The following is a 23,141-nucleotide window of genomic DNA, read 5'->3' as shown; positions in this document are numbered from 1 at the left end:
ATTATTGATGAAAACAATGGTGTGCTTTGTCTATATGAGTAATAAATAACTGAAGTAAGTTGTTTCAAAAAACTCCTCAGTCTTATTTGAAATGTGAGTTAGAATAGTTCTGCATTTAGATGAAATCTGATTTTTGCGGCGGATACGGAGTCTGCGGTGGTAAGTAAGTGGACCGTGCAGACTCTCATCATGAGAGGTGATGTTGAACAGGACGCGGCCACGTTCTGCTGATGCCTCCACGAGAATTTCAACTTGGCTTGCCTGTTCTTCAAGCCAACCAGATTCCGGCATCCTGAAAGGCAGCTAAATAGTGTAATATGGCGGACATATGGGCTAGCATGACCTGTGTAGATACAAGAAATCTGGTGAGTGACAGTGATTCTTGAAGACACCGTGTAGTATCCATATTGCTCTAAGGTGCGGATATAGTCAAAGAAGATGAAAAAAAGACTTATTACAAGAATTGTTTTTTTATTCAGAATCCAAAAAATACATTAAAAAATCGTATCATTCATCAAGAAAAAAGTTTGATGTCTTTCGTCACATAATGAGTAGTAGAAGATATATCCGTATACAGCAACAATACGTCGATAACTCAAAATCATATCTTATGGTTCTTCCATATTGTTTTAAAATATTGTAATGTTGTACAATGATAATTTAGACATTTCCTTATGGTATGTTTATATCGTGATGTATGACACCATATTCACTTAGTATAAACAGTATTTATACTTGTATCAGCTACATATATCGCGTGTGTCGACACTCACCTGTCACTTATATACGCAAATGTAAAAACCGCGTATACGACAAGTCCGAACTTCCAGAAAAATATCACCGAAGTTGAGCTGCCGTTTACTTTTATGTTAAGTATCTGACACATTATTCGTAGTTTGACAGCTGGTGAAGTTGATATTATTTTGTACGATAAATTATTATCCATGATGAGTGATAAAAAGGAATGAATCGATATTATTTAAAACCGGAACTATGGGATGTGAATTCAAACGAATTTAAAAACAGGGTGAAGAAAAATGATGTGACAACAGAACTCCAGAATTTTTAAAAGAATAACACTTGCTGCGACTTTCTTTTTTGAACTGACACAATGTTTTGAGAGAAGTATACGACATAAGTGTCAGAACAAGCTACAGTGCCATATGTAAACACCGCGTATATTTATTCCAAATGTTGCCCTTGAATGAAGTGTAGACCTATTTCAGCGAGAAATATAAATATATATAGGTACATGATATAAGTGTCAAATGTAAACTTTGCATTATATCCACATATTCCACAAAAAAAGAGTACTTGTGAAGAAAACTGCCGTAACCATTGTTGATTTTTGACTAATCAATATATTTCCGCCACGTATGGATATTACTATTCTAACCATTGAGCTTAAAAATGAGAGGAGACTGCATTTGGGCAAAATTTTTAATAAAGTTTAAATAAACTGTCCATATAACTATAGATCCACCAGTATAAGTTGTCCGCTGAGTGAGGGCGCCACATGCCAACATTTGACATATCATTCAATACTTTTTATAATGTGATGAGCTTAGTTCTAAATTCAAACACCTGACGATTTAAGATGGTATATCAGCTATAGTGTTGTCTCATACGAATACGTGTATTAATTAAGGCGCTAAGTACCAAAAAGTAGTATTACCTGTGGTTACAAAATACAGAGTCATTGCAGCAAAATAGCATAAAGCAGACATTTTGAAAAATGTGGTTTCACCATATATTGAAGTCGTCGTCAGCCATATATTGAATGTCGTTGAACACTGCAGTGGTACTTACACCATTATAAATAAAACACGTCACCGGATTTACAACATCGCCAGATTTAAATATTTTGCTGTATTTTTTTTGACTTGCTTGAGGCACTTAGACCATAGTTGACGTTATTGGTATGTAGAAGATTTTTCTATAAAAATGTCAGTTTTTATTTTTTTTGGTACTTAGCGCCTTAATTAAAACACGCATTCATATATCTCGAGTAGCAGTGATTAAATAATACAGCCTAAATTTTAACTAAGACCGAGAGTCACCCAAATAGTCATATGAAATACAGTCTCCTGACAAGTCGTTAGCTAAATTATTCTATAATGGGAGTAATGATGGGAAGAAGACATATCTTGGCTAAAGAAATGGCTGATATTATTCAAACGTAACCTATTAAAAAGTTTATATATACTAAATATTTAAAATTACGATATTAAAACCATTTGATTTTGGCCATAGAGCTTTAGAACGGTAAGTAATGAAGAGAATGGGTTGATTTCATGAATGAAAAATACTCATTAAAACATTATATATGTATGTATATTGAGAAACCGAAAACAAACTCATTCCATCCTATTCTAAGCCCGGATAGCAAAACATCGAATGGTATTATTTTAATATCACCAATTTCTTCTTTCACCGTGATGCCTCTGATCATCATACCTCCTGTTGTCGTGTCTGTTGGAATTGTAGGGCCTGTGCCTATTATCAGAGTGTCTATTGTAGTCCCTATCGGAGTGGCTGTTCCCTGATCGACCCCGGTAAGAGTGCCTGTCGCGATTTCCCGACCAGTCTCCCGAATTACCGCCTGACCTCCCCGAACCGTCTTCCCTGTCGTCTCTTCGATTCCTCCTCGGCCTGAAAGCGTACCACGGCGCGATGATCGGAGGATCGTCGATACTCTTTCCGTGGAGTGTCATAAAGTCTTCGTCTTCATCGGTGAATCGGTTTTTGAATTTCTCTTCGCAAGTCTTCATAAATTCCTCCTGGTCTTCCGTCAAACCTGCGGCGACTTCCGCCATTTTGTATTATTTGAATTGAAGTTATAAGTTTTAACGTCGATTAAGGACACTTAAGGTAGTATACGTAGAAGCAGAAATAGTATAAGTACTTCAATACTAAATTCGAAGTGAGTTCGGAAAAACCATGAGTGAGTCAGTAACTGAAAAAGAATAAAACAAAAAATTTAAAAACAAAGTTTTAAATAATAACTAGGAGTCTTATGAACATTTTAATGCATCTGTGCCAATGTGAACACGTTCGCGGATATGGCCGGGCGGGCGTACAGTGCCATTCAAACAAAAAACGCGAACTTATTCACTGTCTTTGAAGACGCGTTTGTTTTGAATAATTTAAAATTCGGAAGAATACTGGTCCAATAATGAGACATTCATTTGATCGGTTAGTGTTTATGATACTATATATTTCAAAAAAAAAAAAAAATATGTTTATTTTTGCTAAAAAATTCGCGGCCTCTCACTTGCCGTTATGCAAAACCTCTCGGCACAGATCAGGATAAACTGAAACATGATAGAGACATGTTTTGATTGCTTTTTAATCGATAGTAGACTAAAAATGTAAATCACAATTATTTGCTCACATATTTATATATTTAACATTATATAAATTCCATAGACTAGGTACGAATATCGAATGTGCGAAATTGACTATTACATGAAATGGGCAAAATTTTGCCTAAATCATGAAAAATGCAAGCCCGTTGCCTTATTCATGAATTAGACAAAATATCTGGCGAGTGACAAATTAGATAGCAGCGCTTCGGTGGTATTTTTGCAACTAAACTAAATGTGTCAAATGCTCATGCATTGGTCAAAATGTACATATATTATCTATGGTCAAAATAGATGATCGCGCTCCGGTGGTGTTTTTTGCAACTAATCAAACTAACCAAATGTGTCAAATGTCATTGACTATAATATAAAAATATACCATATGACGTTCATATCCATTTACTATGCGCAAAAAAAATCTAGAACTATAATATGATAACGGAAGAATTTTATTGAAAGGTATTTTCGCGATTTGATTCGTGCTTGGGTATCAATCATGCAATGGTCGATTGTATGTTTGTGATAGTTTGTTGACACTTGTTAGCTAACCTCAAAATGGACATTCAGTTAAATAATTTAAGTAATTCAGAATTACAAAACCTAACCTAACCTAATAATAATAATATTATATTATGTCCAATTATAACTAATAAAACCATCCGTATTAAATTTACTTTTTCTTCTGTCATGTTGACAGTTTAAGAATTCCATACCCTGGCGAATTCATGTACTCGACAGAAAATTTACCTAATTCATGAATAAGGCAACAGGCTTGACTATTACATGAATTAGCCAAATTTTTGCCCATTTCATGTAATAGTCAATTTCGCACATTCGGCGTAACATATATAAATAAGTTAAAATTTGTTTTTGGTTCAGTATAAATCATTTCATATATATATATGCGTTTATAATAAAGTGCGCATAAAGCTACTGTAAAATAATGCCGATATATTTGGGGAAAAGATAGGATTTTATAAATCTATCGATACCTATATTTATAGCAGCGACGAAGGGTGGAAGTAGGCTATTAAAATCTGACATAAATTGTGCACATTAAACTTTGTCAGTCATTCGTATTTTTCTTATTGAACTAAGTCTACAATTTACAGATAGTGTTGGTTTGTTTTTAAAAATCAATTAAACCTTGTCTAAACCAAACCATAATGGTTTTGGTATGTTATGGGCGATTCAACAAAATACTGCACACTTTTTCATTCATACTTACTTCCTTTCGTTGAATTAACAATAACAACAATAACAATAACGCATGTTGTTGGTCAGTTTTTTTAAATTCATTAAGCCCTGCCTTAACAAAACCGTAGTAGATAAAAATATTGTTATATCTATAAAATATCCAAAATGGTGTAATGTTGCCTGGAATAATGGGTTTGTCTTTTTTTTTGGCGCAAGAGACCATGTAGTAACCTCGAGCTCCTAATCCGTGCATAATAATCATATAAATGTGCTTTGTCATATGTTTAAATTAGTAAGTACCGAAATAAAATATGTGTTTAGTAAAGCCTCAATAACATTGAGCTTCTTTACGAGCTGTGTGTTGGCGAATTTATAATCTGCCTGTAAAGTCGCCCAGTGTAATCATCGAACAAGCTAACATGTTCGATGATTACACTGGGCGACTTTACAGGCAGATTATAAATTCGCCAACAAACAGCTCGTAAAGAAGCTCAATGTAATTGAGGCTTAAGTAATCATAAATGAAGTACCTATTATCAATTACTTACCCTTCATTTATAGTAAACTACAGTAAAGCCCAAAGTGACAGTATGCGATTTTTGCCAGGTAGTTTTGAGGTGACCTATTAAAACCCTTCGGATGCTACGCAATGATATATCATTGTTTTTAATATTGGCCAGGAATGCTAACAACGATCGTCGTTTTGCTTTTGATGCCTGAAATGTTAAGTTAATTTGGGAACAAACTACTGCACCAGATGAAACATTTTTTTTATCTATTTAGTTGTGTAATATAACCAGATTGATATATATTTTGTGACTGGGTAGGTTTAAAAATGATAACTATTGTATTTTTTTTAGTGGTGATATATGAGTTTTATCGGCATAATCTTGATACAGACACGTCAGAAATTAATGCTAATTAATAAAATTTAAATATTATTTTGATGTAATCGATCAAAACGCCGTGCACGTGATTGTGCGTTTCACTCACTCGCGCGATCGCCTGTATGATGGATCGAAAAAGAGATATATCAATTACTTTTAACAGTACATGCAGCGCGGGATATCTAATTGACTCATTATCTATTCAATAATTTCATAATATTCCAATTTCGCAGAATCAATTAAAGTGGTAGGTGTCTAAAAATAATACAATACTTTCATTTATCAACAATAATTGGTAGCAATCCTCGACCGGATTTTGAAAAACATCGTAGCATCCAAAGGTAAGTCTTGCAGACCAGTCTAAAAATGATTTTGTATTAAATCCACTTACACTTTTCGCTCAGCACGTTATCCACGATAAGTGCGTAAAAGCCGTCTTCCGATGGTTTACCGAGTCCTGGAGTGGCAGAGGAGAGAGGCTCAAACAACCAGCCGAGGTGCGTGCCGCAGTGAGGACAGACACAGTGCCTCCAAGCGAATCCGGGATACCAAGAGTGAGCGTTATGCCACTGAAAATAAAATATATTTTTATAATGATTCATTAGGATTTCTGTGTTTCCAGAGTGAAAATTCTTGACACGTTTTGACAAAAATGCAACTTGTTGAATGTGTGCGCAAAATGGAGTTTTTTTTTGTGTCAAAAGTATGTTGTGCAATGAGAGCATGTTGGTCATTAATTATACTTAACCCAATGCTTACGGGCCGCACAAAATTGTGTTTTTGCTAATTGTTTTTCAAATGCAAATTAACACGTTAATTAAAAAATTAATTAAAAGGGCCCGTAAGCATTGGGTTAATTAACACGAAAGAAACATCAATTTACATCATAGCTACACCAAACTATGATACTTAGGTATGTAATAATACATTCCAAGTGCACTTATCACAATATCAGCAACTAAACTAACTGTAGAATGAATTTTTACCCCGGAATCACAGATTTCATGTTAATAATTTGGACCATGAATTAAAATGAACAAATCAAGACATAAAAAACGAAAGACAAATCGTGAGCCTAATACTACAAGGTTCCAAGTGTTCGTCCTTGAAAAAACAAACCCAACAAAGAAGTAGTATTCTAAGCTACCCCATTGTTACTTTTGTTTCTCCAAGGACAAACACTTAGAACCTTGTAGTTCTCCACTCGCGAAATGCTAATATTTTTTCAAACCAAATACTAAACAATTTAAATTAAATTTATATCAATTTGAAAATTATGGCTATATTTTCGAACAGCCTTTACGGATCACAGTCTCACATCGACTGTCATAAGCAATTAACTGATGGTCATAAATAATAGCTATTACACACAATGCATCAGCTGAATGCAGAACTATTCTAACTTACATTTGAAATTTTTGAGGAGAGAGTTTTTTGAAACAACTTACTGAAATTATTTATTATCTTTATGGATAAGTGGATGCATCATATTTTAGTAGGATTATTGATGAAAAAAATGGTGCATACACTTGTCCATATAAATAATAAATAACTGAAGTAGGCTGTTTCAAAAAACTTTTCTGCAAAATATTTCAAATGTGAGTTAGAATAGTTCTGCATTCAGCTGACAAATGGTTCAGGTAACAACTGTATCGTCTAAACGCTTGTTGAGAGTAACCCAGAATATCATAATATGTTGTGTTGCTAGTGTTGAAAATTATAAGTAGACTGGCCATCCGCTCACGGGAATTCTTAAAAAAGACGTGACTGATACTAAAATTCCAGCCAGTATCTAGCTAACGTATTTCAATGGCGGCTCGCTGACGGTAAGACTGGAATCTCTCAGTTTCAAAACGTTCGCGACCGAAACCGAAGAGATACGACATGCTAGTCTCCCAGTCTATCAGTTTCCAGTCACCCATAAAACAGTGATACCAATATCAGTAAATTCGATGAAAAAAAGCAATACCAAGTCAAGACGTTAAAGGTTAAAGATGGGCGAACTGATTTTTAATTTAAAATATGTGGCAGATGTTGAGAAATACTCCTGCCTATATAATTAAGGCTGCCAGAGTATTTCCGTAAAAATATTACGGGAAAAGCTTAGAATGAAGTAGGAAAGACAATGGGTGTGATAGTTTGAAGTTATGAGATTATTATTGTAAGTAGCGCTGTGTGCGAAGCATCAGTCATTGGTCACCAGTCACCGGTCTGTCAGATCCATGAGCGAAGGACCTTAGTGGTTACGTAAGTAGGTATTTTCTTGTTATTATTCAAATTGTAAACTGCCACCATTTTTAAGCTGTGCATATTGAGTTCACTTTTGTTAACTATGGTCTATCCGCTGTAAGAAGTCAATTAGCTGAAGCGAACATGCTGTCCCTCTCTTTTGACGTATGTAACATTATATCTATGTATATTTGACATATGTAACGTCCATAAATCGGTCAATCATGCAGTCAAACTGTGATTTCACGACACTGTCTTTAAATAATTTGTTTTTTTTTTTCATTGATCACATGATCAGAATACAACAAACGATCGCTACACATAACTGTAAGGCTTTTAAAATTAAAATACCACCCACACTTGTCAAATCAACATCCATGATAAACGAGCAGAAACTCACTTTTTGGGTTATAGTTACAATGTCAGGCATCACTGACGAAGGGTAGAGGTAGGCTGCTAATATCCAACATAAATAGTGCACACTAAACATTGTTAGTCAAACATATTTATTTTCATTGAACTAAGTCTACAATGTGTAGCTGTAGACAGTGTTTGTTAGTTTTTAAAATTCAATAAAGCCACGCCTAATCCAAGCCATAGTACTTAGACAATGTCACAAAATATTCGTTTATCTATAAAACATCTAAAATTGTGCCATTAAATTGATTAATCATACATAATTTTAGATATTTTATAGATAGAAGAATATTTTTATAGATTATGGTTTAGTTTAGGCAGGGCTTAATGAATTTAAATAAACTGACTAACACCATCTGTAATATTATTATGTATGTATGCCAACCCATACATAACTTTAGGTATTTTATGGATTAAAGAATATTTTTTGACAATATTGTCTACTATAGCTTGGACTACGCAGGATTCAACTGCACTCGAGTAAGTAATCTTAATGAACATAAATATAGGCAGCCACTGCGTAAGAAAAACGGAATGGCAACTGAGTGTTGTTAATATTTGCGGAGTTAACCAACTTAACCATGCTCCATGCGTTTGGTAAAAATAATTTTAAATGTCATAACAGAAATAATGTATAAGGTTCCTTCTATTTATAGACCAAATTTTTTTGCTTTAAACTGATATTTTGATAATTATGGAAAATTTTTCAAACTTCCATTTTACCCTCCTGAAAAATGGACAAAAGTGAGTTACTGCCAGTGGCGAAGGGTGGAGGTAGGCTGTTAAGATCCGCCATAAACAGTGCACATTAAACTTTCTCAGACATTCCTTTTTGTTTTCATTGAAATAAGACTACAATTTACAGATAGTGTTGGTTAGTTTTTAAAATTCAATCAACCAAGCCATAATAGATAATAGTCAAAAATACATGTCTATCTATAAAATATCTAAAATTATGCAATTAAATCATACATAACTTTGAATATTTTATAAATAGAATAATATTTTTTATTTATTATAGTTTGGTTTAGGCAGGGCTTAATGAAATAACCTGAAATATGTGTAATATGGATTTTTAATCCAACGAAAACAAAAAACTATGAATGAAAAGTGTGCACAATTTTGTCGTATTGCCCAAATTAGACCAAAACTATTATGGTTTCATTTAGGCAGGGTTTAATTGATTTTTAAAAACTAACTAACACCATTTGTAAATTGTAGTCTTAGTTCAATAAAAACAAATACATATGACTAAAAAAGTTTAGTGTGCACTATTTATAGCGAATCTTAACAGCCTACCTCCACCCTTCGCCACTGGTTACTGCTATGTTCGTTGTGGATGTCGAAATGTTACATCATACTGACCAATGTTGATATTTTAAGATACTACAGGTGGTTACATGTAAATTGTACATAAAACATTTCACCGTAGCACAGTTCGCTGTGAGCTTTTTATCGGAGAGAGATGACCGTATACTATATGGTCTCCAATTTTATTAGATTCAATATGAACATTAATTAAATTTTCATAGCCGATTTTGACAACATTCAAGAATGAAAACCTAACAAATAATCCAGTATATTTTGGCTATTTTCAAAATTCATTTGCCGCTAGCTTTCTGTAAATCGACAAGAACCGTGTTTTATTTAGACATGAATTTTATCTCAGTAAGTACTATACGACCCAAAGAAGTTGGACGGTCTTTAATATATGACCATAATATAGCTCCGATACAACATTTCACGGTGCAGTGTGATACGGCGAACTGCATAATGTACAAATTTTTTGACAGGTTATATCTAATTTGCCATTGCGCGAGGGAAATGTCATGAGAGGGAAAGGATGTTTATTCCAACTGTCTGCCTTCCTAGATATCGTTAAATTCGGATCGAAGACAAAAGAATATGAAAATGAATGCAGATACGTCGGGATTGCAAACCTAAATTCACACAAAGCAGGTATATATTGAGATTAACCATGTTTAGCTGACGGTCACAAGAAAAAATAATCATACATGACAAAATAGAAGTGATTAACTTACATCCCCAACGCCTGTGCACAGGGCTTTCGACGTGTTAATTACTTTGAACTTTATTCCATATGGGTTAACTAGCACTTGTATTTTTATATCTGATTTGCCAAAGATTGAATGATTTGAGTGTACTATTGACTCGGGGCTTAAATGGTTATAAAGATAATAAGAATCAGCTACATCTGCACCGCATTGCCTGCATATGATGAATTCTAAAAGGCAAATAAAGAATTAGATAAGTGCATCATTGTTAGGACCAACCGAAATCAAGTGTAATAATTCTAAACGACTATCAAACCTTGTAGTGCGCTCTCTCCGTGTAATTCAGTAGCTGCTAGGATGATTTTGGTTACCAATATGAAATTCAATAACCAAAACCTTTGATTAATGGAGCTATGTGACATTACAAATTAAAATAAAAACTTCAACGTTGCTCGGCGAAATTTGACATTCCGGTAGTATATTATCTATGGTTATTGGTTATTATTTTATTACTAGTAGAATAATTTTCCATAGATATACAAATAAAATGTTTTATCAAACCCCCTGCTTTATAAAAAAGTACCTAATTTGAATAAATGTTTTGTACTAAAAAATAAGATTGTTTCAATATTATAATCAAAAACTGTCTCAAAAATGGCATCTCTTCTGATAAAATAAAAAAAAAAATTGTGTCGTATTTGAATTTTGAAAAATGGATAATTGAATGAATAGTTATTTGTAATGGCAGCATTGTTGCCCTATTTCTACAGAAACGTCAAAATAATAATTCGTCGAGATTATTGTGACATTTGATTGTTGACGTTTTAATCGTAATCGTTTGATAATTAATACGCAAAGTCATGATTGTGTACCAGTAGACGTATCTAAATAATGGCATCGTTCTTGCGAGGGGTGCGCGACGGCACGTCAGCCCGAGGCCGCGACAGTCTCCTCAAGGAATCTCTGACAAACAATCTATCCGAATGCGTCAAAGCCATTCAATTCAATCACCAGACGGAGGAATGCCTCCATCAGATCGTCGGGAGCAGCGATACGTCGAACGCGCTGTGTTTCGCATTGGAGGCGATATTCTTGCACGGTCAAAAAGATACGTTTTTTAAGAAAGCAAAAAGTGCGTTTTCTGGCGACGTCGATCACAAACCGGAGCCCAGCTTCTGGCCCCTGATACTCGTACTCTCTCATAGAGACCACATCGAACATATTTCAAAACTACAGCAAATATCGACTGAAATAGGACAGTGTAGAGCCTGGGTCCGAATGGCTTTGAACGACTGTTTACTGTCTTCGTACATCTCCACAATTCTTCGCAATATCAACTCGTCGAAACCGTACTACTCCCCTTCCGCATTTATCAGAGACGCTGAACTATTAGACGTCGCTCAGAGGCTTCTGGAAGGCGTGGAATCCTGCACCGAGTTCGAACTGCCGATTAACTCGAGCCTATTAAACAACTGGCCGGAAGACGTTCTGATGTTGGCCGGTATCTGGATGCCGACAATGAAGATGTGCCCGGTGGCTCCTGGTGTTGATATCGCCAGCACTTTAAGTGACGAACCGCAGGAGAGGAGGATGGCGATTCCGGATTCGAATCTCGTGGGCCTCGGAAAAATGCTAGCGATGGACCAGGACCAAGCATTTAATTTTATTCTTTCGTCGACTCCGGACAATATAATCACTCGGGACTCGACAATGGAAAGAAACAAACTGTCCGACGCCGATGATCAAGAAGATACCGATGCGCAAGATACGAATCCGAGCGACTCAGATTTAGTAGAAGAACAAAAAGATAGTTTGTATGATGAGGATATATCGGATATCGGAGAGGCTTCTAGCCGTCCAGACGTAGCAATAACCGGTAACTCACTAATCGGTAAAACCGGCTGGTCTTCGGATGTGGCAGAAGACTCGAGAGTGTCGGTCATGTCTGATTCTTCTAATGCCGATTCGAAAAGTATAACATCGCTCGACATCGGAGCATCTTATGTTAAAACTCCAAACCTTCGAGAAGTGATGAGAGGTCTTCATAAGGAACTGAAGCTGACGTGCGACGATGATGAACGGGAGTCCGCCCCTGTTTCAGTATGGGACACGGCACAGGCAGCTATCGATGATCCGATTATTACAGGCATGGGTTTCGAAGTCGTATCAAAACTACCGTCAACCATTTTCGAACCGCCAGAACTGGAAAAAATGATAGCCCAAGTGGGTGTGCTCTCCAGAGAATACGGTTTAGACACTCAAGAGTACCAGTGTATCAGCTGTGCGGATCTGCTAGGGACTAGGATATCAAAAGCGAGAGTCTGCGGTTATACTGGCCAGTATTACTGCTCCAAATGCATGGATCCGAATGTCTTTATGATACCCGCGAAAGTCATTCACAATTGGGATTTCCGACGGTACCCTGTTTCCAAGCGTGCCGCATTGTTTTTATTAGAGTTCCAACATCAACCCTTGATCAACATGAAAAAGATGAACGCTTACATTTACGTGGGCGTCGAACCGATGGCGCAGCTTGAAAGGCTGCGAATCCAGTTGAATTTTCTGCGCGCGTATCTCTTCACGTGCCGGGAACCTGTGATCGAAAAATTGCAAAGGCACGTGTGGCCGAGGGAATATCTTTACGAACACGTTCACAGATACTCAATCTCTGATCTAGCGCAGATTTCTAACGGGTCTTTAGCTAATCAACTACAAAGAGTTATAACGTTTGCGCAAGGACACGTCAAGGACTGTTGGTTGTGTGCTCAGAAAGGCTTCATCTGCGAAGTCTGCAAGAGTCCTAAAGTTCTCTATCCTTTCGACACGGATACGACTTACAGGTGTGATCCTTGCGCCAGCGTGTTTCACGCCAAGTGTTTGAATAAAAGGATGCCTTGCCCAAAATGCAAACGGAAGAAAGAGAGACAGGGCATGTCTTTAGTGGATGCTGTGCATACTAATTTCGTGTAGTCACGTAGTTTTATTTAAAAAAAAAAAAAAAACAAAAACCTGCCTATGTAAATTAAATATTTATCTACTTCACTGTTTTATAATAAGAAATGAGGTACAATAATTTATTATAATAAATGAATCTCGTAATTAATATTTTTTATCAAAATTTCATGCTACAGGTAACCCCTGGTTCATCGCGGGGAATACGTTCTGGACATGGTCGTGATAAGCGAAGTTTCGCGATCGGATTCCCTTGTTTGGCCTCTACGTTTATTGTGCAAAATTTGCGATTACATACTGTCAAGTAATGCATTACAGCCACGTTTTACAGCACTCACTCGCTCATAATCTTCGCCTTTCTCTTCTAACAACCCTTCGCATTGATTGTGAAGAGAAAGGGCCTTTTCAATGGTTTTAACACTTAAATTTCGCACGGGAACAGGTTTGGAGACGTTCTAGGGACGTATGGCAATCCATTTCCTGCAGCTCTTCATTAGTTAAGGGTTCGCCGTGTGATTTTAACAAAGTCTGAATATCATCTACATCAACAGCTTCCATGCCTCCGGATAATATGGTTATAAGACTAATCTCTTCGATAATATTTTGAATGTCATTTTCGTAATTGCAGTGAACTTCAACAATTTCACTGAACAACCTTTTCCAAACACCTTTCATACACGGCTGGGTGACTTCATTCCACGCTTCTTCGATGTTTCTAATAGCTTTCATGATATTAAATTGTTTCCACCAAACCCGCATGGCATACCTCGAATCAGTTTCTTCAATGAGTTGAGAGAAGAAAATTTAAACGATACTTGGATGCTTTAAATCCAGAAGCAGTTTTCTCCTCTATGAAAATAAACGTACGTGTTGGCATTCATTTCCAATAGAGTCTATATATCTCTAAATACCTAATTCATCAACTTAGCAACTTTTGGCAGCAATCCCACGAATAATCACATTTTTATTTTAATATGTATGCACACTGTCGGATGAAGGCCACCGCATAGCTCCCTTCACTTTACTCGGTCATCGATTCTTCATCACCTTCCGTGGTATATCATGATCATGTCGTGGGTTAATGGGCGTTCGACACGTCCATGAAATATCCAAACCGTCTCAGAAATCTTCACCTGTACTTCATGCGATTAGTGTTTTTGGCTAACCGTTGTAATTGTCAGTGGGCCTAAGGTAGGGGTCGGCAAACTCTTGGACCAAAAGAGCCAAATATGAGTATCACAACGGTTAATTTTTTTTTCGAGAGCCATACATATATTTTTATAAATATGATTTCTTTCAGTGAATGTTATTGTTTATTTATCAAGTGAAGAAGATTTTGCGAATAAGACTAACGCAAATATAAGTTTTTTTATTGTTGACATTATAAATATAATTTTTACAGAAAATGAGTTTCATAAAATTTTCACGCATTCCTTAAAACAAATGTGAACAATGACCTTCCTTGCATTTCTTTGGAGAGTGTCTGTATGTTTGGTATGTAACTTGTAGTTTTCAATTTTAGGCGTTATCGGTTATTTGGCTTTCTCTAAATGCTATTTATATTGTTCATTGTAGTATCTACCTTATTATGTAGATCTTTTAGAGCGCTCCGCTGTGTTGTGAAATTAATTATATTTTCCTCTCTCCAAATCCTCAATTTTGGTGGCAAGACCTACAAATTTGGAGCTACATAGCTTTTTGCTTGTTAAATCCACCAAAAAAAAATTATTTCAAAAGTGCTCGTGTGGAGTGGAGAACAATTTAATTTGTCCACTTTTGCAATGGGCGGATTTAAAACTACAAAAATCATACCTTTTTTGTAAAAAATGTGAATTGGGAATTTGCAAAGAGCCGCACATCAATACCCAAAGAGCCGCATGTGGCTCGCGAGCCGCGGTTTGCCGACCCCTGGCCTAAGGGATACAAGCATATTGTAACTTTGGGAAATACTGACTATAAATTATTGAATAGAATTGATAATATTGTTAAATAATGTGTACATAATTGAATCTGTAAAATATTATATATACACTTTTTGTATGGAATAAGTAAGTCATATTTATTATATAATTCTTCTTTATGTGCGGTCTTATATACGAGGTTATTAGTTTCAAAGTCGAATATATATACATAATCCGTCATTTTAGTAAATACTTAAAAAGGGCTAACAGCGTAATAAACTGACTAAGTCATTGAATTTTTTTAAACAGATGTTTAGAATTTTTCGAAAAATATAAAAAATAACGGTTGATGAATATAACCAATTTTACCGTCAACATTTGGCTATTATACTATTTTACTAGTTAATTTTTTATGAATATACATAAAGCGCGGTGCTCATTAGCAACCCACAACTGTGATTGCTGCAGATACAGTAACCAATATGGATGCCAAATAATTAGTTCGTGAGCACCTCGAGGTGCGCGCTCGCAGCGATCGGTCGTTTGTCAGTTTTAGCCGCGAATCAATGGGAGGCTCGCAGTCACTCGTGGTTGTTGAATGTGATACCCGTTGCTCGCCGCGAACAGAGAAAATACTTCGATAGTGTTGTTGTACATATTTTTACGTGAACATGGCTGCTGACTGAGACGAGGAGAAATGCCTACTTTTAATTATTGATCTTTATAAAAATAATAGAGTGCTATGGGACCCAAAAGACTTTAAAAAATCAATCTTAGGTCAAAATCTGTAGGACTCATTTGTGTGAAATTCTTGTAATAACCACTGATTTGTTGATATTTCAAAACAGTAAGTAAAGAAGAATTGATTCTTCTTTCATACATATCATGACTCCACAAACATCGTCGACAACGTTTGTCTTTATCGAGTAAAAAGTATATAAAAATATACGCTGCACTAGCTATCGTCTGCCATGATTCAGCTCAGAACGAACACTGCGGATACGGCGGCTCGCCATTGGTTACATGGATATCATTGAAGTCGCGTCCACATCTACAGGTGGTTACAGTATCTGCAAAGGTCACAGTTACGGCTCGCTAATGACGATAGAAATGTACCAGAATTAAGAAAATATCAAAAAAGAATTAAGAAAAAATAAAAAAATAAAACCAACTTTGAAACCAATAGCCTCATAATCAATGTAGGTTGAGATTGCACCATTGTATTAATCTATGTATATTTTTTGTGACTCCGAAGAGTGACTATTTTGGTCAGCCAAGATTTAAATAGCACAATTTTATATTATTATAGGTACAAAGTTAGTCAAATTCAGTCAGGGCCAGATCGAGAGAATTTTCGGCACGACCCTAAATCCGACCCCTTGGAGATAGAGAAACATCTATTTTTACGGTGACCATACTCATGGGTTAGTTGGTCGGTAGGCGCACAGGCTTTGCGTCCAGTTTTGTATATTTTGAGTAAGTTAATTTGAAGCCGAAATGAATATTATGTCTGTACTAAATCAATGCTTCTCAAACTTTTTCATACCACGGTCCCCAAAATAATCCCTGGCCCCCCTCCGCTGAAAAATAAATTATTTTAGTTATCAAAAGCTTTATTTTGCATTAATTATTACTATATTTATCACAAACAATATAAAATAAGAAAAGTTTACTATAAGCCTCCAAAAATTAAATAAGAGGGATGTGGTTGCATGTTTTTACTTACATTTTACGGTAATTTGCTGGTCGTCTTTCAACGTCTCCGTTGAAATGTATTACGTGTCCTTATTTTTATAACTATATTGTCACAAAAGGAATTATGGTTACCGATGCTGCTTTTGCAATAGACAGAAATTCTTGCCGTCACTTTATCTAAAATTCTGAAGTCATAATATGTATTTACACGTGCTTTTTATTGTTATTGGCCGCAATGATACCTACTGTCAGCAGTAAATCCATGCACGTGTAAACAGACTATTATAGACTATTACATATTGTGTGAAATTTTACATAGATTACGTACCTAAATATCTTTTGTTAGATTTTGACCATATGTGTGAGTTGGTTTTTATTATTAGTCGTCTCACTAGGCTGCTCCGGCACTGACTAAATTATACATACTTGGTAATTTAGATTTATTGCAGTATGTCACAGTTTCCATCATTTGTTTAGATCCTGGTTTTTACTATGTAAATGATAAATTATTCATATATTATGTGTATTGTATAAATTAAAAAAAATATTAAACTAATATATTATATTACAAAAAATTAAATTACATTTATATTATAATTGTTGTTTTATTAACTATATATACAAACAAGCATTATGCCTGAAGTGTTAAATATTCAACCCAAAGAATTTCTCGATCCTGGACCTTCGACATTATAAGCTGACTCGTAAGCCACTCAGCCATCGTAGACCATAAAGATTTTATTAAGTATTTTAAGTATTTGGGAATAAGAAGCCAGTGCCTTATGCACTGGACTAACGAAACCTGCGGCCACTCGTCGCCATGGATTGATGGTACACTTTGTATCCTGGATTAATAGAATGAGAAGGAGCCGTTTCACACGGGAAACCTGTGTCCAGCCACCGGTGTGTCGAGTGGCTGCATTTACACATAAATGAATGGGCGGCGTTCAGACAGAGACACACGAGTGTCGCATTCATTTATATGTAAATTCGACATCTCGACACCGTTGGCTGGACACAGGTGTCCCGTGTGAAACGGGCGTAAAACTAAATAAAACACGAAATCAAATCTAAACGAATATATTTTGTATAATAAGTATATAATATATGTTTTTAAATTACTTTCCACACGTGTATAATAATAACTGTTTTCTCTCAACATCATGTCTTTATATATAGAAATATATATAATAAATATACATTTTTAGTTATTAACATTCAAATTAAATATGCAAATAATTGAAAATCGTCACGCTAACGTTCGAAACATTTTAAAATTACCAATACATTCACTTAGTCTACGTAGATCAAAAGACAAAGTATGAAACAGAACTGTATTGCGAACAACTTAAAACTAAAAGTCAATTAATGAGAACATAGGAACGCAATAAGATTGCGTCATATCAATAATTATTAATTAATATATTATAATTATTCATCAGTTGAGAAAACGAATTGAGTTTGTCTTGTTGAATTGAGTTTGCGTATATTTTATGCCACTCAAACATCAATAGCGCATCCTTCGAAATATTTCATATACATACAAGACATAATAATAATTTACAATATTATATTGTTCACAGTATAAAAAAATCATGATTTCAACTGAGCATCAAAGTGTATTCAATAAATAAACTATCATAATTAAATTAATATCTAATTCTTTCAAAGTTAAATCTAACAATAATAATTAATTTCACAGTTATTAAAAAGTATTCATTTCAATCACACTTTTACTTTTTTACCTTAGGCATATTATTATAACCTATGTTTTAATACAATAGAATATAATAATAAGACATTGAAGAAAAATAATTAATAATCAATAAACAGAATATAATATGTATATACCTATATGAAATGTTGTTATATATTAAGAAAACAAAAATGATTTTGAAAATTACAAATAATTTACTTTCAAATCACAGTTTATAATATGTACTATGTGGTGTGACATTAAAACAGTGTCAGAATGAGGTATTTTAGTGCCCAGAGCTCACGTTTGAAGCTGATTAAATTCTACAAATGAGTCGCTAAACCCATTCTGGAGGTGTTTTTGAGTTTCGAATTTTGCTAAAAATCATAGTTTGAATTGCAACGTCCGATTGGTCGATTATATAGAGCGGATTTAGTAACCTGTTATTTATCCTAGAGTGGAATCGACTCAAGTCACTTTGATGAAACAGGGCGGAATTTAAAACTCGCACCTCGATAGACTGATAGACCATTCGATAGATATAGCACATTCGTACATTCAAAACTAAGTTTATTGAAAAATCGCCCAGCGCGAGTTCGGCGACTAAATGACTCAAACGACCTGTTATAAATTTAATAATAAACAAAGTAAACCAAATGAACTTTTTGAATGTATGAGCACACGCCCTGACCTCATTCCGGCACTGTATTAAAATAAAGTAAAAATCCACTTTTATTTAATTAATTTTCGATTAATTTTTAAGTGAAGATAAAAAATTAACAATATTTATTTATAAATGAGTACAAAATTCACATATCTAAATAATAAAATTTGATTTGACGATACCATAATCATCACTTAACCTGAATAAATTATGTCAAAGTAAATTCATTATAAATTATTATAGGCACGAATATAATTATTAAAAATAAAATAAACATGGCCAAGTCAATGGTAACGTAAGAAAAATAATATACAATAAAATAGATTGGCTTAACAAGGGGAATTCATTGTGATCGTTTTTAAAAAAAAACATGAGAAATGTCATCCAAATAAAAATATCATAGATTTATAGCTTCCACAGAAGAAAATGATTCTTTTTATATTATGTTAATTGGTAATTTTTAAATTCATAATGGCCTGTGTATTTCGAAACTCACTATAGCCGGAAAATCGTTTATATTTCTTCAGAGGTAACATTTTTTTTAAAAGAAAAACAATTAAGAAACAAAATTTCATAAAATCAAACTTATTTGTAATTTCGCATTGTTACAATGTCTCATATATTTGAATAAATGAATAACTGTAACTCAGAAATAATCAATTATATTATACAGACAATGTTTGATGATGATTTGAATACAGTCGCTGTATATTAAATACTTCCTATGAGGTGATTTTGAAGAAAATGAGTTATTGATACCACGTGATGCGCATTTTTTTCCTCTACCATAATATGTATTTATATCACTTATGTAAAGATCAAACAAAAAAATTAAATTACGGTAATTAATCCTATGTGAACGTCCACCGCAATAGATCAGTATTAAAATAATCTTATGTTATCCAGGCATGTTTACATATTCAACGTATTCAACATAGTGCATATAGAATCAATCCTATGTGATAAAAACATGAAAAAAGCTACAATTTTCCCATTAAATAATAAATATATTATAAAAAAGAAATATGATTATCCAATTTTAATTTATGATTAGAATCTACAAAAAATGTTAAAACATAAATACATCATTTACAATTATTTTTTAATACAGTGACTCAAACCACATAGGAGGTATTTAAAATACAGGGACGATATACAAATAAATAAATAATTACAAACAAAAAGTATCCCTCAACAACATGCAAACGTCATAAATACATAAATGAATCCATATTTGTAAGTGTTTTCAATGTCTTGGAATTGAGGAGCTGGGTAGATGACTGGCGTAAGTGCTTAACTATCATATGTATATGTTTTGGCCATTAGCGGCACCTGCAGTCGTTAGATCGAAATGATTTTTGGTGATATGGTAAAAAGGAATCAGGAAAAATACTGTCACAGCAGAACGCCCCAATTTTACTTAGGTCCTTCTTTTATCCAGCTCCGAAATTATTCTCATTAGCTAATTTGAATATTATAATTTTTGGCTTTGGAAGTAAATGAGCAGTCGCCATTATGAACAATTTTTTGACTTAGGCCCAAAAACATAACCAGGCACAGGTTTAATGTGCATCGTTTAACGAAAAAACTTTTTATATTCATACTTGAACATGATCAAGTAAACATAATATTGCTGTATGTTTTTTGCAAGTATTTGGCAACATTGTAAATGGTTAAGCCAATTCCCTACTTCCATTATTGTATGAATTCCGTTTTGTATCTATATATTAAACCTGTACCTAAAATAAAAGGTGGGTCGGTTTTTAGTATTGGTTGATTTACAGCGATTAAAATGTCAATTATTGGTTGTTATAGAATAAAGTAAAGTTAAATTCATTCGGAGACCATAATCATATTATTTTGAATTGCAGCAATTAATTAATTATTGAAATTGCAGAGAAATTGCAAGACATTTATGATTTTGTTACGATAACATTATTTCTTATATATTACAATAATCAGACTAATTTTAAATGGTAACTGATTAATAAGAGAAAAAACACTTTGTAACAAACAAAAATGTAAAAATGACTTACACTGTTTTTATTGTTGAATATTATATTACAATCCGTTCATAAAAATAATGATTTCTAACAACTTTACTGACTCACAAATGGTAAATTAAAGTATTTTATACTCGTAAAATTATTAAGTGGATTTCTAAGTACAGTAATTGAAATAATTAAATACATATTAAATTCATAGGTACCAAGGTTTAGAGTAAAATGAAATTAATACTCGCGTAGAAATCTTAATTTCAAATTTCTATATCCGGGTAAAAAAATTTCTAAATTAAGGTAAATTTACAATTTGCAATAATTTTTAAATTTACCAAAAATTAGAATGTTTTCTTTTTTAAATGAATTTCAAAGAAGTACGATGACGTCAGTAGAAAATAATACAAAGACTACAATACAATAATTATTATAATTTTAGTTATTCTACGAGACAAAGCATTTACCGTACCAACATATCGGACACAGCTTTAAATAAGTTGTTTTTACCCTCTGATGATATTATATTGTCAAAGACAACGAAGATTATGATTGACGACAATCATTGTTACAAAGTTACGATATCTTCCAAATATTAAATATTTTGTTGTCGGTAAGGTAAATGTTTAAGGCTGTATAGTTTTCAACATGCGCGCGATCAGGGGAATCCTTTTGGAATTACACAATAATTTAAAAACTAATTTGAATACAATATGGAATCATAAACAATCTTTTCTCTTTAAGAATTCTATGAATCAACATTATAAATATATTGTGTTACAATTTAATTAGTAACATAGGTATCTAATAGCTCTTTAAATTTATAAATTATGAATATAATACATACTATGTAATCGTAATTAATTATAATACTCAAATAATTCCTCGTAAATGATTATTTTCTTCAGATACATTCACATATTATAATAATACAATAATGCTAACACATGCGTTACACATTTATACACAAGTTTATTTTTTCAGAAATCCGGATTATAATATTATGGAATCCGGACGTAATTGAATCAAAAATATTATCGAGAAGGAGGATTTTGTGATTCGGAAATCACAATTCATTGTGCAAAAATATAATTTCTCACTGTTATTTGTTTTATTGGTAATTTTTAAAGTTGTACAATAATATTCAAACGTTTGCCTAGCCGTAATGCAGTTGTAAAAAAAAATACTTGGACCATATACAATATCAGACCGATACATTCTTTTAAATCGAAAATATGGACTTTTTATTATTTAGCATTTTGTTTCGACTGCATTTATTTAAGCTTTGTAAGAATAATTAATATTACAACGAGTTGTCAATCAAAGTTATTTAGAAATGTTATTTTTGTTAATATTTTTCAATCGATTATTTTGCAAAAATACAATCAATCAAAACTCTCCGCGGGTTCTAATGATTCGTAGTAATATATTTATATTCAACTATGGATATCACATTTACATTATATTTTCAAATTCCACTCACCAACGTCGACTATGATGTCAGCTGCGAGTTTTCTTTTCGGGAAATCAACGGATATGTTCAATTTCAGATTAGCTTTAAAATACAGAGAGTTGAATTAAATACTCGTAATCGTAAAGTTATTACGACAATCTTAATACACCTAAGAGATAATGACACAACCAGCTTTTTATATATTTTTTTTTACGAAAGACTGATTGTAGAAAATACTTGCCGTATTGGAAAATAAAGCGCCTAGAGACCGCAAATTTTAGTTTTACATATTTATAATATAAAATTGTTACCGAAATATTATGATTTTATATCTATCTTTATACAAGAATCACATCAAAGACAATTCTGAACACAACGATTTCTCTCAGTCGAGAACATATTTCACGATATATAATTATTATTATGCATTTATATTATAATCAGGAATTCCACAATGCGTAAACACCGCACAAAATAAATGTGGCATTCATTTTATTTTATAATATTGGCAACACTACAGTGTTCTTATCTTGAATATATTTAGATTTTTCATCTGTCATAATGAAATAGCCTGGTTTAATATTTCACCATAATCTATCTATGTATGATTTTTACATGTCATAAATGAATATTATTTTAGGCAGAACGATGTACAGTATTAAAGATGCTGTTCAGT

The 23,141-nt window shown here is 33.5% G+C and overlaps 3 protein-coding genes across 3 annotated transcripts; 1 reads left to right on the top strand and 2 right to left on the bottom strand.

Annotated features, from left to right (window-relative positions):
* Nucleotides 1-461: 461 nt before the first annotated feature.
* On the bottom strand, nt 462-2,816 carry LOC147068979 (uncharacterized). Its single transcript, XM_085951216.1, has one exon. It carries the CDS (start codon nt 2,814-2,816, stop codon nt 2,415-2,417), a length of 402 nt encoding a protein of 133 aa, XP_085807342.1. The 3' UTR covers nt 462-2,414.
* On the bottom strand, nt 2,815-10,588 carry LOC147068978 (protein cereblon-like). Its single transcript, XM_085951215.1, has 4 exons — nt 10,427-10,588; nt 10,138-10,340; nt 5,841-6,018; nt 2,815-2,956 (listed from the first exon to the last, which is right to left on the bottom strand). Exons 1-4 carry the CDS (start codon nt 10,530-10,532, stop codon nt 2,913-2,915), a joined length of 531 nt encoding a protein of 176 aa, XP_085807341.1. The 5' UTR covers nt 10,533-10,588; the 3' UTR covers nt 2,815-2,912.
* Nucleotides 10,589-10,834: 246 nt separating this feature from the next.
* Plekhm1 (Pleckstrin homology and RUN domain containing M1) lies at nt 10,835-17,191 on the top strand. Its single transcript, XM_085951121.1, has one exon. The coding sequence runs from the start codon at nt 11,002-11,004 to the stop codon at nt 13,078-13,080; it is 2,079 nt and encodes a 692-aa protein (XP_085807247.1). The 5' UTR covers nt 10,835-11,001; the 3' UTR covers nt 13,081-17,191.
* Nucleotides 17,192-23,141: the final 5,950 nt, after the last annotated feature.

This window comes from Rhyacophila brunnea, unplaced genomic scaffold (genome assembly GCF_057557595.1).
Source record: "Rhyacophila brunnea isolate RB1 unplaced genomic scaffold, BYU_Rbru_1.0 scaffold_24, whole genome shotgun sequence".
Taxonomy (NCBI): domain Eukaryota; kingdom Metazoa; phylum Arthropoda; class Insecta; order Trichoptera; family Rhyacophilidae; genus Rhyacophila; species Rhyacophila brunnea.
This window is presented reverse-complemented; position numbering and strand designations above follow the sequence as displayed.